This window comes from Scatophagus argus, chromosome 14, assembly GCF_020382885.2.
Source record: "Scatophagus argus isolate fScaArg1 chromosome 14, fScaArg1.pri, whole genome shotgun sequence".
Classification (NCBI taxonomy): domain Eukaryota; kingdom Metazoa; phylum Chordata; class Actinopteri; family Scatophagidae; genus Scatophagus; species Scatophagus argus.
Window position 1 is genome coordinate 12,233,495 of NC_058506.1, and position 15,141 is coordinate 12,248,635.

A 15,141-nucleotide genomic window follows, 5' to 3' on the forward strand; every position below is an offset into this window, starting at 1 on the left:
AGAGAAGTGTGAGACAAAAGTCAAAAGTTACAAAGACAATTCGGGGGTAGTGCTTATTACAATAGGGATATGATAGCATATTCAATGTTACGCTCAGACAGTTTGCATTGCAGCACCCAAACGGCTCAAAAGCAAAGACTGGAACATCTTTAAACAAACTACATCAAAGCACAGCGCACTTGCACAGACACTGAGAAACATATCACGCCAAAAAAAAAACAGGATTCAGGAACAATCACTAATACAATGATAAAGAGTGTGTGGAAAACACAAGGACTTTTCTTTAGCCAGTGACTACCAGGATTGTGATATTTTCAAAAGAGCAAATGTAACCAGGGCAAGAGATACCTTTGTCTGACACACGACATTGCGAGCTTTCTTTGAAATTAGTTGAACAAACACTTTTAAAAACTGCCTTCTTACAAAAAGTTATATCTTAACTAAAGTGCAGCCACAAGTTTAAACCTATTAAATAAAGACCAGAAAAGGAAAGAAAGGAAAAAAAATTAAGTGGCTTAATAAAAAAATAATTCAATTTTTTTCTTGTAATTACAATTTTTAAAAATATTGCATAAGATACAGTATACTGAAAGTGCCAATGCATCCCTATACAGCAGCCTTTTCTTGTTCATTAAACAACAGAAACTAACAGAAATAATTAAAATAACTGATGCTATGAAATTCGGCCCACTTGTTCTGCATGTAGGATAAGTAGTATCTAATAGGTTAATATCAGCACCAAATAGACAGTCCGACTCAGAGCAACATTCCCCAGAGGGAGACTGAGATATTGGGGGTGTATTTATCATCTCCCATGTTGGTCGGGATCTAATGGAGCTCGCCTCCGTGCAAAATTAACGAGTTTATTAAGCTACAGTCTGTAGCCATTGTCGGCAGCTTAATTAACTTGTGCTGTACACAGGCATCACTCACACATCGCAGCGTGCCCTACCTTTGACGAAACAGCTGTAATCAGTGACAGCAAATCCTTTCCCATCCTCTCCGACAGCAAGATAAGAAAGAAAAAAGAAAACGCTAAAAAAAACAGTCGCTCTCAAGTCGATGATGATGCGCGAAATGGAAAATTCATGTGCACATATCCCGACAGGCTGTTGTCTACTAGGCTGCAGCCATCCTCCTAAAACTATAAAGCTATTGCCCCAGTTTCATGCCCCTGACTACTGTAACCCTGGGTGCAGCGGGCTGTTTCAGCTTTATCTGCAAGAATAAATAGAAAACTGACGTTAGAACAGTTAGGTGTTCGTTTGCAAGAAGGTTAAGGTCCGAAATAAATGTGGTATACAGAACATGTCGCTTAACGCAAGTTTGGAAGCGGTCAGCATCAGTTGTCGCTTGTGTGGGACTACGGTGCGCTCACAGGATGGATGGGGCGGGTTGGGCTTGCTCCGATCTTTACCGAGTGTAGCCGACAATATCCGGAAGTGTAGTGTAATGTACGGCAGACAACGGTTGCGGCTCTGTACCTCTCACACGCGAGGTCTTTAGTGGACAGTCTCAACATTTGCCTCTAGTTTAACTTGGTTCACCTATCACTATGTCCGTTTTGTGTTATAATAAGGGATGTGGACAGCGATTTGATCCAGAAAATAACCCAGACGGTGAGTAGTATCTTCAAGAACTACTGCTGTGCCCGGTAATAGTCTGTCAGCAAGCTAACCTCTCATCATCTGGAAATTTCTACAGCGAGCAGGCCTGGTGGGCCCATGTAGCTAACCTTATATTAGCTGACTAGACCCAACACAGAAACAACTTCATTCATTAACACTCCTGCAGCTTGTAAGTCAGGAAGCGAATAACACGTGGGCCTACTTTGACTTATCACGATGTTGTTAGCATGTTAAGCTCATGTGATAAGCCGGTTCGAGGGTATCGTTAACGTCAGTCTTTCCATAAACACCGTCCGGATAGGACACACTGTAAGTTAGGCTAGGGGTTTAAAGTTATACTCAATTCAACGTTTTCATCACATGTAGTATTTCTCAGTGCTGTCCTTTGACTACAACTAAAACACTACAAGTGTTACTGCGATCTCAGCAAAATAACTTTTTTTCCCGGCAAGTCAAAAGGCAGCAAAGAGTAGTTAAACCAAGTAGCCAGTCGGAAATTATGGCTGTCCGAGGAATCTCAGTCTTTTACTGAGGTTCTTGTGTCGTAAAACCACTACTGCACCACTTGGTCACTGCTTGTGTCTGATTACTTCAAAAAATGTAAAATGTACACTGGTATGAAGTGTATGTAATTCCAAACTCAAAGTACTTTTATCTCCAGACTGTGTTTGATTACTTCAGTATTAGCATTTACTGTAAACTTATTGTGTTCAAACATGAAATTCATGTTTTTTTTGTAGGCCTCACACTGAGTAACCAGCAGCCAGTGATACTAACTATAGTAACTGCCTAAGAAAATGCACCCCAGTGTGGTCAGCGATCAGTTTAGTTTACCATTTGCTAAAGTATTTATTATCAGAATCGGCCAATAACAATCAGTGGCCGGTCAGCCAGCAGCACCTTCATCGTTTCGATATCAGGACATTTGGCTAATGCCATGATGTGTTAACAGAGTTGCCGGGATTGGTCAGAAAAATAGTAAAAATAGTAAATTTGTGAGTATTAATTCTTCATAGGTGACAACATATACCTATGAAATTATTAACCCATTCTATTTATAAAGAATCTTGTGTGTGTACTTCCAGAAGAGCAGCATCCCAACAACACTATCAGGGATTTTATTGACCTAAGCTTCTGTAGGGATGAGAACATTGTCATGATAATTAGCTTCTTGATCTCGAGATCTCAGTACGATTTAAATATAATTTAATGGTCAAGGTGCTATTGTTGTCTTCAGTTCCCATGACAAGCTTCAGTGGGTCCCTTATTTCCCTTTGTTTGAAATGTCCTCCTCTGTTTTCAAGTAATATAACATTGCGTATTACCAGATACTTAACGCAGGAGCCAAGTTTAATTTCCATTTTAATTGGAAGCCTCTTTTCATAACAGTAGAGAGTATATTATCATTACATTACCATCTAAGAGGTGTATCTAAGGTAACAGCATTGACAGCACAGCTCAGGGTGTACTGTAAGGAAAAAGATTGATTTGTGGAGTCACTGAGCTGTCTTTCACTCCGCAGTGGTTTTTCTTTTAGGTCAGTTCCAAAAAGAGGGCATTTAAAAAATCATGCTGTGCTTTTGGAAAGCAAATCTCAAAAGATTATTTGTCAAACCTTTCTGATGGTTTCAGAAATCCATTGGTTTAAAATTGTATTAATATAAAACATTTAGATTGTCTTTTGCCTCTTTGGTTGAAAACTTTTTTCTCCACAGAAAAGGAGATTTTAATAAATCTTTCCCATTCATTCCCTAATGCCTAAGTTAATAATTTATCCATGCACTGCATTTCACATGGACAAAGTTTGAGATTTATGCAAAACTATAGTCTATTTTTTTATCAACCTGTTTCTGAAAATCATTTTAGTTCTCTTTATGCGTTGTGTTTTGTTAGTTAACTATGTCTGGTTGTTTGCTTTATCCATGAATTATTGTGTGTCAGTGTCACCTTTGGACTTATGATCAGTTATTTCATGATCTGCCGAAAGAGAGAACAGTATGTCGTATTTTATCACCCAATCTACACACAATTTACATTCATTCATCTCAGCATAGAAGGTCACAAACTGCTTAAACTTTGGAATAAGTCTTTTTTACTATTAGGGACCAGCTTAACCCCATACAGCCATCAAATCCTAATACAGTTGTCACCTTAGTGCATATCAACAAAATAGTGTAACTTTTTGCTGCTCAGCTTGTAAAATGTCAATCTGCCATGTGAAGGTAGCGTCAGACACTGTCACTTTGAGAGATGTTTTGCTTGTGAGAGGAGCATCGGGTGCAGACAAGACTAATGCTTTATCAGTAAAGGGTTGGTGCTCATCAAACAGCTGAAAATGACTATAGATTATTTGTAGTTGTTGATTGCCTCACCACATTTAGGAACCACTATTCTACAACTCTTTTCATCATTCCATAAAAGAAATGAGCTTTTTCCCACAGCACATTAGGGTGTACTTTGAAAGTGTTTCTTTTGAGAAACTAGAATTCATTAAAAGCAGGCGAGAAAAGCTAGAAGTCTATAGTTTGTAGTTTGCATGTCATTTGATGCTGGTACCACTGTTTTCAGCGTGGCCACATATGTTTCCTCTAAATTTGTGTTGTATTTTCACAGATGGCTGCACCTATCATCCAGGAGTCCCAGTATTCCACGATGCATTGAAGGTAAAATGCCTGAAAATGCACAGTTCACTTGTGTCTCAGTATCTGGTCAAAGTTAATGTCTGTGTGACTTTCTCCAGGGATGGTCCTGCTGCAAGAGAAGAACTACTGACTTCTCAGATTTCCTCAGCATTGTTGTAAGTTTTTGTTTCTGTTTTAATCTATATTCTTAATCCTCCATGGTCATGCCTCCATTGTCTGTTGCTTTCAGAGGCATCGACTGCCACCTAAGCTGTGGACATATTGGCCTGATTGCTGATTGTTTGTGAGTTTAACACAGTGACTTTGTCCTCACAGGGCTGTACAAAAGGTCCCCACAATAAGGAGAAGCCCCCTGAGCCGGTGAAACCAGATGTGACATCATCAGGAGAAAAGAAGGACACAGATGACCAAAAACCAAAGTTTAATGAGTACATCATTTCCGCACCAAAACCTCAGGAGGCGATACAGCGACCAAGGTTTTATATATAAATATATATACATCAAAAATGTTTTTGGATTTACATAGATTCAGCCCATTGTGAAACCATATTTTATTTTATTAAACTTTAAATGTGCTTTGTTTTTAAAATTACATTCAAAGGAAAGAAAGGAGAGATATTTTTTTCTGTAATAAGGATATGCCATTTAACACAGAATAGCTGTTTTAGTTCTTTGGACTACATTCTGCTCTTTAGTATTCTGGTTTAGTATACAAGACATAAAAGGATAGATACAGTCGTACACTGGGGATCCATGGAATAGTCAGAGGTGTTCTCCGGTCTTTTACCCTGCGTACTTCCCTCTAGAGTTCAAAAGAAATTGGACAAGTGACTGATGAGGCGACTACTGCAGCTGAATAGTCGAACTCCTTTCAAGTGATCTGTTGGTCTTGGCTTTACTCCCTGTTTTTGAAGTGATGTTGCAGACAATGTCTTTCTTAAAGTAAAAGCCAAAATACCCTTCAAAATATTTTTAAATTAGAAATGAATTAACAGATACACTTTGTCCCCCCCTTTGTTATTGTTTCATGCCTAATTGGCTTTGTTGTTGTTGCAGTGCTGATGAGCCAATGGTGAGACTGCAGCATAAAGTTTCTGGTTCTCTGAAGCAGGCTCTGGAGAAGCTGAAGCTTTCTGAAAATGCAGCCGAGACAAAAGGTGGGAACAGAACTTCATCTTCCCCTTCTATGTCCTCTTTATCCTAGGCCACTACCATCCACTTCTTGTTATAGTAGACATGAAGGTCATGTTGACAGTGGAACTTAATGGATAGCCGCAGGGAATTTGCCCTCACCTGCATCATTCACGTCATGGTGTTTGAGTAACTGCTGACAGGAACACGACAACTCATCATAACCATGGATGCATTTTTTTTAAGTGCTCTTCAAAGTGTGGGTGTCATTTCATTGTCTCTTTCTCTCTTTAGAGGAAGACAGTGACGAGATCAAGATCGGAACTTCCTGTAAAAATGGAGGATGTACTAAAGTAGGTGAATGTGTCCCTCTATACTGGGGGGCAAAATCTGGAATAAATGCTGTTGAAATGCGTAAAAATCTCTATCTTTATCCATACTTCTGTAGGGCTTGGCAACAGCAGCTTAAAGTGCTTTAGATTCATGCTAATTCATGCTTTGGGAATATGTTCAAAGTTCTAAGCCAAATCACTTACATATTCGGAATATTTTGAGAACAGATGTCATTAAACCAAAACAAAAACAAATCATGATGATCCAAGCTGATTCTGACAAAGAAATTATAACGCCCCGAAAGGGCTCACTGCTCTTGGTAACGGGAAGTAGATACAGCTCCTTTTCCTCCTCCGCCACGTTTGCTCTGAGACAAATGCAAAGCGAAACTGTTTTGCTCAAGCTAATCCGGCCTGTCAGAGCAGAAACTCCAAGATTAGAAAATAAATTGTGAGGAACATTTGCCTTGACTTGAGTTTTGTAGAAGCTTAGAGTGGGACTTTAATGATTTACATAAATGTACTTTAACTGATTTGATTGAAAGCCATGAGATCTTCTCTAAAGGGGGACCTCTTTTAGCTGATTAATCAGTTGGTAGAGTCTAAATTTGCACTTTTCAAGTTTTGTCATTTAGTCATTTCTCATTCCCAGCAAATGATACTTTGACCTCTGTCATTACAATAGTATTTGAAAAATGCTTTAATAATAAATGGATTTTGAGAGACTCTCTGCATGCCTCTATTCATCTGCAAAGTTATGACGGCACTGGAGAAATCTGTAAGACTTGTTAGTTCAATAACATATCGCTGTTAACTAAGAGTTGCACTGGTCGAGGAGAACCTAAGTTTCATAAATTAATAACCACACTTTTGTTATTGTCTTCAGAGTTTTGATGGACCTGCGAGTGATTCAGATGTGTGCTCATACCACCCCGGAGTTCCTATCTTCCATGAAGGGTTAGTATTGCGGATTTTTTTTTGTTTTGTTTTTTACTGTGTTTTTAAAAACTTAAAACCCTCTAACTTCCCATCCCCGTGTTTGGCTTTTTTGGCATGAAAGTCATGTCAATAGGTATTCTCTCTAAACTGTGAAAGAAGTGTGAAGAGCTACACTAGTGTTTTCCTGTTTGTCTTCCTGTTAGCCTTGTTTTCTTGTCCTCTTGAGTGACATGTTATTGATTACTAAAAGTCCTTTGGGTGTATGTCTTTCTTTCTGTCTGCAGGATGAAATACTGGAGCTGCTGTAAGAGAAAAACCTCTGACTTTAACACCTTCCTCTCTCAAGAGGGCTGCAGCAAGGGAACACATCTATGGAGGAAAAAAGATGCAGTAAGTGTGATCGTCCTGGTGTTTAGGACAGCTTGAGAGAACTTCAGCTGTGACTCCATCTAGTGGTGCCTGGTCAACACTTGCACAGTAGACACAATGCTGTGTGGTAGAGACTAAGTGGCTTATTTTGTGCGTCAAATGATCCAACACTGTTTCACCTGTTGTCTGTCACAAATCTTCCTGCAGGGTAAGAAAGTAGTTCCATGTCGATTTGACTGGCACCAGACAGGAGCGCAGGTCATCATCTCTATCTACGCCAAGAACGCCGTCCCAGAGTTGAGCTACGTGGATGCAAACAGCACCACGGTGAGGGACACTACAGTTGGTCAGATGTAGTTCTAAATTTGTTATGTAAGCTGTTTAGTTTTTGATCATGTTCTCAACCAGATATTTATTTCTCTTTTCTGCTTCAGCTCAACATCCATATTATATTTGATGGAGAGAAAGAATTTGACCAGAAAATCAGCTTGTGGGGAGTAAGTACATCTTCACATTAAACCTTATGTTAAAAGTATTATCTGTAATGTGCTTTTTTTCATACAGAATTCAAGAATCCACAATATGATACAATATGTATCATGTTTTTTATTATTTGATATGATAGCAAGTCTCCTCCTCCTTCCCTTGTAGGTGATAGATGTGAGTAAAAGTATAGTGAACATGATGGCCGCCAAGATCGAGGTAGCCATGAAGAAGTCCGAGGCCATGTCATGGGCTCGTCTGGACCTTCCTGTACCCGTCACGGCACCCAAGGAGAACGAGAAGAAAAAAGAGGAGACTGATAGTGAGGATGAAGACGAATGATGAGGAATTAAAATAAAAACATACTGTTTATTTTAGCCGAATCCACACAGTCCATTCCTCACTTCTTTAAAGAGGCTCCTGTTTTGGCTTTGGGATGTCACAGTGTTTCCTCTTTCAACTTTACCATTCAACATACTTGTTTTTGCCTGTTTTTCTTACGTTTCGGTTGTTTTCACTTAAGTCCTGAATTTGGGAGGGGTGGGGCTTTGACTTTTTGTAGACTTGTCAAACAATGATACGCCTGTTAATTGAACTGAATTCCCCTGGAAAACGACCCCGCACAACTCATGTGGAAAACTCACATCAAGTAGTCATTATTGACCACGTTTGTGACCATCTTTCAACGTTATTTGGGAAAAGACTCATTCCAGCCTTCAGTTTCATAAATTGCATAAATTGTTTCTTTGTGATGTCCACATCAGTCAAAATGCTGTCTTCGCAAATATACCACTTTGATGATGAAGCTGCTCGCCGTAGTTGTAGTAGGGAAAGAAAAACTGTCCACATTTGTATAATATGGAATTTATTCTGAATAAACTGTAATAAGAAGTACAATAGTTTCTCGGGACTCTTAAACTTAGAAATTCCATGTTTGACAGCCAATAATCTTGTCTTTTTTACAGTTAAAATTGGGTAGTCATGGGTAGTCAATCAATTGATTAGTCAGTTGAAAGAAAATTAGTTGTCAACTATTCTGATAGTTAACTGTTTCAGTCACTTTCCAAGCAAACATGTCAAACATTTGCTGATTCCAGCTTCTGAAATGCAAGGGTTTCTGATGGTAAATCAGGAAAATTGTGATGATGTAATTTTTTTCACAATTTTCTGACATTTTAACGAAAGGGTCATTTTAAGGTGAAGATTAATCGTGAAAACAATCATTAGTGGTAACCGTTAAAATTGCTGGTTTGCTCTAATTTTTTTTTTTTTTTTTTAAATCTAACCTAATGTATATTTTGTACAAGTTTTGCTTCCAAATAATCCCTGCTGTATTTATCTCCTCATTTCATGTCAAAGCAACATAGCACAGTTTATTTACTGAGAATGTACTGTAATATCTGAGACAGCTACTTGAAAGTAAGGCGTTTTGAGCTGTCCTGTATTATAAAAATGCTATGCTAGACGGCATGTCTCAATGCTAAGAACGTATGAGCGGAAATTGACTGAATGACATTGTGAGACAGGACTAAAATTATTAGGGAACCAATTTATCGTACCAAAAATAAATGTTTGTTGAACTTTTAAAATGGGAGTGATGTGTGTGCACTGCTTTATATCCAAGTCCTAATGTGTGCATTTCTCATGCACACATACAGCCTATGCAGAGCAAGTTTTGTTCAGAGTTGTATCAACACTGCACTATTGCCAAATGTCATAGATTGTTTTGGTTTTTTTTTTCAGAGGTTGGAGCGTTGAACTCAGACTTGGTGCTGCCTTAGAACCTAACATCTATACAGACATAATCACCTTTTTCCCTGTCAAAAGAGCATGTCTCACGCTACAAACATGAATCAGTGTTCATGAAAATGTGCTTCAGTCAACTCCCACATAAGGATAATAATAAATGCTTGCGTACATGACTGATGCAACCCAACGCAACAATGCAGCACCAGATTTTGAAGGTAATCAGCAGAAACATGTTAACCCCAAAGGATAAATGTGAAAAGTCATTATGGAACGTTTGCATGACAGGAACCATAAATGTTGCACAGATCGTGTGTAATCCCAACCTCATGGGTAGAATAATTTGACAAGTGACAAGCTGTGGGTGGAACATGTTCAAAGTTTAACATATTTAACTTTTTTTTTTTAATACAGTTGAAATCATTGACCTTAAAAAAGAACAGAGGCTCATTACAGTCAATGTAATGTATAATTCACAGTGTTTTGATACTAAAATTCATCACAACACAGGACTGGCTGTGCATTCACATAGTTGTTTGGTAGTTAGGGTGGCTGGTTTCCTCTGTGTCACTGCCCCAGATAAGTGGCTGTCTCTCTGGGAGGGCAAATAAGTTTTTCCAAGTCAATCCTCGGTATCGCCGTTTTGCAGTTATGACAGCAGCGACAATAGTCATTACTACGATTCCCCCACAGAGCGCTGCAAGCAGCAGCCAGGGCCACACATCCTCCAGTTCCTCCAGGTAAGGACGTATGGATTCCGCTAGCCTCTGATCTGAAAAAAAAAAAAAAAACGTACAGGTACTGGTTTGAAACTTTTTTTCCCCCTAAATTCAGCCATTAGATTTCAGAAAATACAAGGAAAGAATGACAAAAGACATCAATGGAGATAATGGAAAGCAGTGATTAAGGAAATCAATGTAGAAAACAGAGACAGAACTTACTAGCATCCAGCAGATTTGAATATTCGTACCCCAGGTCCTTGCTGGTAATGAAGTACTCTCTGTTTCTGTGGAGGGGCAGGAAAGGCACCATGTGGTATTCACTGTTGTGCCCTATAGGAGCATTAGACTCTGGATACTGTGATGGAGATGGTCTGTGCCTCCTAAGCCACTCCTCATAAATACTTTTGAGGATGAGAACAAACACAGTGCTGCTGTTAGGTGCACATATGTGAATGTACTTCAATAATAAAATATGTGTCTGTATGTGTCTCACCTATCAACAAAAGCATGGTGGAGGAGGAATATGGGGTCATTTGCCGAGCCCTGCACAGAGGACATGGATCCGTTCATGAACACATGGAGAGCAGCATGCATGCCCATACGAGAACTGTTTCCTAACCCAGTCTGTGGATCCCCGAATCCTGCAAGAAAACAAGTATTTAATAAGGTTGTAGCAGCATGCAATGGTTAGGGAAACAAAGGCTTTTTGTTGTAAAATTACATATTGTCACACAACCTGATAGACAAGCATTGTTTCTCTAAACATGTTGTTTATGGCAATGTCAGTCTCCATAAAGTTCTCCTACAGTGGACCATCTTTCTTTGCTAGGAGGTATGAGAAACATTAATTTCTTCAGATCTGATGTATCCTGAACCATCACGCACCCCAAAGGCCATGTTGGAAATAGCACTTTATTTGGATAGTTCTGAGTTGATATGAAACCTAGTATCAGTTTTAAAAATATATGTTTAGCAACGTGTGATTTCGCCTTCCTTCAGTAGTAAACCTGAAATCACGTTAAAGCCAACATGAGATTTAATGCAGATACTAGCTGATGTTATCTGCTCAGACTCCACAGACAAGCGAGGCACAAATCCAAGAATTTCCCCTCGGGGATAAATAAAGGAATTCTGATTCGGATTCTGAATTGCTGGATACTTTTTTATGATTATCTGTAACCCTCAATTTGACAAAATTTCACATTCATATCACATTCACTGCATACTTTAAAAGAGATAAAGTGTAGGTTGTTATTTATTTCTTGTTAATCACCTGCAAATCATTGATAAATAATTTCAAAATCAGTAATTATCCACAAGTTACGCTGACGTATGCCAAACAATGGGTGTAAGGGCTCATAATCTGCACACATGCTGGCGATGGTAAGCTAAAGCATTTTAACAGCTTCTAGCAATCAATAAGATTATAATGCATTATTGAAACCAACTCGAGTTGTCAGATTATTCAAAGTGGTGAGTTTCCCTTCATTTGTTATGTCCATTCAATGCAAATAAACTGACTGTATGTTGCCTGAGGCCACTAATTAAAGTGCAAATTAGTCTTCAGCAACGCAAAGAGTAGCCCACACACATAGCCAGCACATTAGGGACGACAGGGAAACACATTAACACAGCCAGATTGAAGAGTCGCAGTGCAGAACTATGTACAATTCACAGTTTTCCCCAACACATTTACTGAAACTACAGCTCAATTTCTGAATATATTGAGAATATAGAAATTCAGATATTCTTCTGAATATCTGTTACAGAACTTTTTGAACACTAACTTTAAGACTATAAGACTAATATCAAAATACTAGTCCTACACTAGTACATACCTTTTAAACGAAACAACTTTTTTAGGGAGCTATTTTTGACCCAAAAGATTTTGCAATTTTCATGGTACATGCTGTTCAAAGACGGCTGACATACTGTAATACAGTACTGTCAGTGTATCGTATAAATACTGCATTGACCCAATCACTGTATCAGAATGCAATAATCCAAAGTATTCCCAGACCAGCTTCCCCTAATCATACTGTAAACTGAGAAATAATGACTTGCCTTCCATCTCCTTCTCCTCCTCCTCCTCTCACTCTTTCTCTGTTGTGAGTGCTGCTCCATTTTTCCCCAACGCAGCAGACCTGAGGCCTCTTTTAGGCTCTGACACATAATTAAAGTGCCAGTTGCACGTGAACAGGTGAAGAGTGAGATCAACTGGTAACAATAAGGCTGTGGAAATGTGCATCCCAGTGGCTTCCACGTGGGCAAAGTGTGCTAAATGATACAATCTGTGCTTAGAGTTTTGAGTTCCAGTATTTTTGTTTGAATGAAATGGAGAAAACTCTAAGATGGAGCAGCCAAGTGTCAGCAGTGTGTGTGTGTGTGTGTGTGTGGTCAAGCTTATCTGACCTTCCAGAGTGTTCCTGAAGCTCATGTTGGCACTGCGGTCCGTGGCTCCGGTGTCATAGTCGGACAAGCTGAGAGTGAACTCCACCTCTGCTGAAGTTGGTAATCGTTCAACCACCCTACGGTTTTGGTTTCCAGGATTTCGACGCAGCGGACCTTCTTGCCTGGTGTCACATAACACACCTCTGCTGCTGTAGTCCTCTGCTTGGGAGCACAGCACCTGTTGAAGGATACAGACAGGAACATGTTGCAGTACAGCGGATGAGAGCACCAGCACAAATGTCAGCAATGAAGTGAATATTTGTCAGCATCGAAGAGGTTGAAAATAGCTCTGCTGGCCCTTCTGTCCAGGTAAATCTCACCCAAGCAAGCCAAAAGTAACTGTAAAAGCATTTTATATCCCTCTTGATCAACAGAGGAAAGCAATGTGCTTGTAATATTTATTGATTCATCTATTTAACACTGAGTTAATTAGTGAACTTTGATATCAGCTTCATGCAGCCTTGTTTTTTGTTGTTTTTTTTAAACAACATTTTACAATCTTTTAAATAAAAAATGTCTCTTCTTCAAGAAACTCAAACAAAAAACTAAAGGGCAGGGAAGGATTTTGGTAACCGCAGGAGAGAAGATTGTTGGAAGACTTGAGTGTGTTTACCCTCCAGGAAGAGAAGACCGAGCCCGGGCTGAGAAAACTGGGATTCTGAGGGCTCCGGCCTCCCATCAGCTCGTCTGTGCACACGTCGCACCCCTGAGCATCCCTCCAGTCCCAGTACGGGATGGTGAAGCTCATGTCTCCTGTCAGCCTCCTGATCTCGTGTTCCCAGTGCAACAGGTACACGCGGTGCCAAGGGAGAAACGCAGGCCCCCAGTGAGCAAAGTCTACATTGGTCCACACATTCCCCGGGCCGCCTAACAGCGCGTTCCGGGACACGTAGTAATGCATCCACACAAACACATCATACACAGACACATCAGCGAACATCGGGTTGGAGCCATTTTCCATCTCCTGGTAGGTGCCGATGGCCACAACATAGTCCCTGCTGACTGTCTGCTTGGCCAAGTTCAGGTAAGACACAAGTCTGATCCTCTCGGTCCTGGACAGGTGAAATATATTCCTCCTCAGAGACTCTCTCCTCTCGTTACAGTTCACCCCAAAGTAGCCAAACTTACAGTCCGCGCAGTTGAAACCCATGAAATTCCCTGCGCACCGGCAGGTCCGGTTGTAGAAAACCAAGGGCCACTTCTCCCTGTCGTCCAAACCGGAGAAGGGGTACTGAGGTCCATCAGGGTGGTCCGGCACCACCACATCCTGGCAGAATCCGCGACCCGAGCTGGCTCCACAGGCCGAGCCGTCCCCTTCCCAAGCAGGGCAGCATTCTTTGGTGCGCAAAGCTTCCCGGGTGGCGCACAGACGTGGGAATTGTTGATAGCTGGGTGCCAAAGATATCAAGAAACTCACAGTTATCAGTGGCCACATTACAGCAAGGTTTTTGGTTGGAAACGCTGGTTTGTCACGGACACATGAACCAGTGCATAAAGTGTGAGTCAAACCCCATGTGATGTGTTCACGGGCTTAAAATCCTCAGAGTTTTTCTCCGGTCACAACCCCCCCACCTTCGTTTTTACTGAGCCAGTCACATGCAGCTTAACCTCAGGGTGAAGCTCATTTCATGACGGGAGGTGGGGGGCGGCGCAATTGCCTACACGACCCAAGACTGCAGTCAAACTACTTTCAGAAAAAAAAAGAAAAAAAAAAAAACAACTGAAGACCACATGAGCTCATGTTTTCAGGTTACAACGGCTTTTCTCAGGGGCCCGGGTCATCAGTGTAAAACAGGCGCGTAACTCATGATCCACGCACACTCACACAAATAAAGCAAACTGTTACTGTTGGCTTTATGTGATGAAAATTGCCACGAAAAGACTGGCACCACAGAGAGAGGCCTGGGAGTGGGGTGTGGGTGTCGGGGCTTTGTGAATATGGACAGTTGTCTCCCCTTTGCTGAGGGCAAATCACCACCCACAGCTGACTGGTTGACTAACTACAAACAAGCCCCCATCAAGACACAAAGACATTTCAAACTCATAAATGCTTTAATTAAAACACTAAAACTTATGTGAAAGAAAAATGCACATTTGACAAAACTCTCTCTTTTGGTGATTAATAAAGTGTTACTTAAGGTTCCTCTAATCAGATGATGTGGTCATATGACCCCACAATACTGCATGTCCTAACCTACACTGTAAACTAGCAGGGGGCTTAAAACAAAGGATTTACTGATGATCAGAGCATAATAAACGCAAGTCATTCCTCTGAGGCAAGAATATGTGGTGTTCTCATTTGTAGAACGCTTCTTCGAGGAAGACTTCTTTCGAGCAGCGGTCTGATCTTTAATCTTTAGTCTGATAACTAGGAATCTGTTTACACGTGATATCTTTTACTCAGCGAGAACATTGGGGTCTTTTTCACCTTACTGACATCCAGCTCAGAGCAGCAACGGTTAATATTACATCCAAACAAACAAAAAAAAACATTCCAAGCACACAAAATGAAACTAAAGTAATTATACTATACCAAACTATAGTATTCACTTTGCATCTTTGCATACTTGTGTAGGATATCTACAGATACTGAAATACAGCCCTGCTCTTCTGCATTTGGCTACGAGCTCTGATTTTACATCAAACCTCTTGTTCTAACTTGTTCTGTTAAACACACCGGGGAAAAATTAAAAAAATC

General features: G+C 40.3%; 3 protein-coding genes across 3 annotated transcripts in view; 1 reads left to right on the forward strand and 2 right to left on the reverse strand.

Annotated features, from left to right (window-relative positions):
* LOC124070386 (protocadherin Fat 3) overlaps window positions 1-1,550 on the reverse strand; it is a 62,196-nt gene extending 60,646 nt beyond the window's left edge. The window contains exon 1 of the mRNA XM_046410265.1: window positions 953-1,550. The gene's annotated coding sequence lies outside the window, so the exon portion shown is untranslated. The remainder of the gene's footprint in view (window positions 1-952) is intronic.
* chordc1b (cysteine and histidine-rich domain (CHORD) containing 1b) lies at window positions 1,424-8,418 on the forward strand. The gene is made up of 11 exons (XM_046410264.1): window positions 1,424-1,619; window positions 4,242-4,291; window positions 4,369-4,425; window positions 4,586-4,746; window positions 5,327-5,427; window positions 5,696-5,754; window positions 6,620-6,690; window positions 6,957-7,062; window positions 7,249-7,368; window positions 7,476-7,538; window positions 7,693-8,418. The coding sequence occupies exons 1-11, from the start codon at window positions 1,556-1,558 to the stop codon at window positions 7,864-7,866; spliced, it is 1,026 nt and encodes a 341-aa protein (XP_046266220.1). The 5' UTR covers window positions 1,424-1,555; the 3' UTR covers window positions 7,867-8,418.
* Window positions 8,419-8,643: 225 nt separating this feature from the next.
* On the reverse strand, window positions 8,644-14,337 carry LOC124070384 (tyrosinase-like). Its single transcript, XM_046410263.1, has 5 exons — window positions 13,057-14,337; window positions 12,405-12,621; window positions 10,486-10,633; window positions 10,212-10,393; window positions 8,644-10,042 (listed from the first exon to the last, which is right to left on the reverse strand). The coding sequence occupies exons 1-5, from the start codon at window positions 13,876-13,878 to the stop codon at window positions 9,795-9,797; spliced, it is 1,617 nt and encodes a 538-aa protein (XP_046266219.1). The 5' UTR covers window positions 13,879-14,337; the 3' UTR covers window positions 8,644-9,794.
* Window positions 14,338-15,141: the final 804 nt, after the last annotated feature.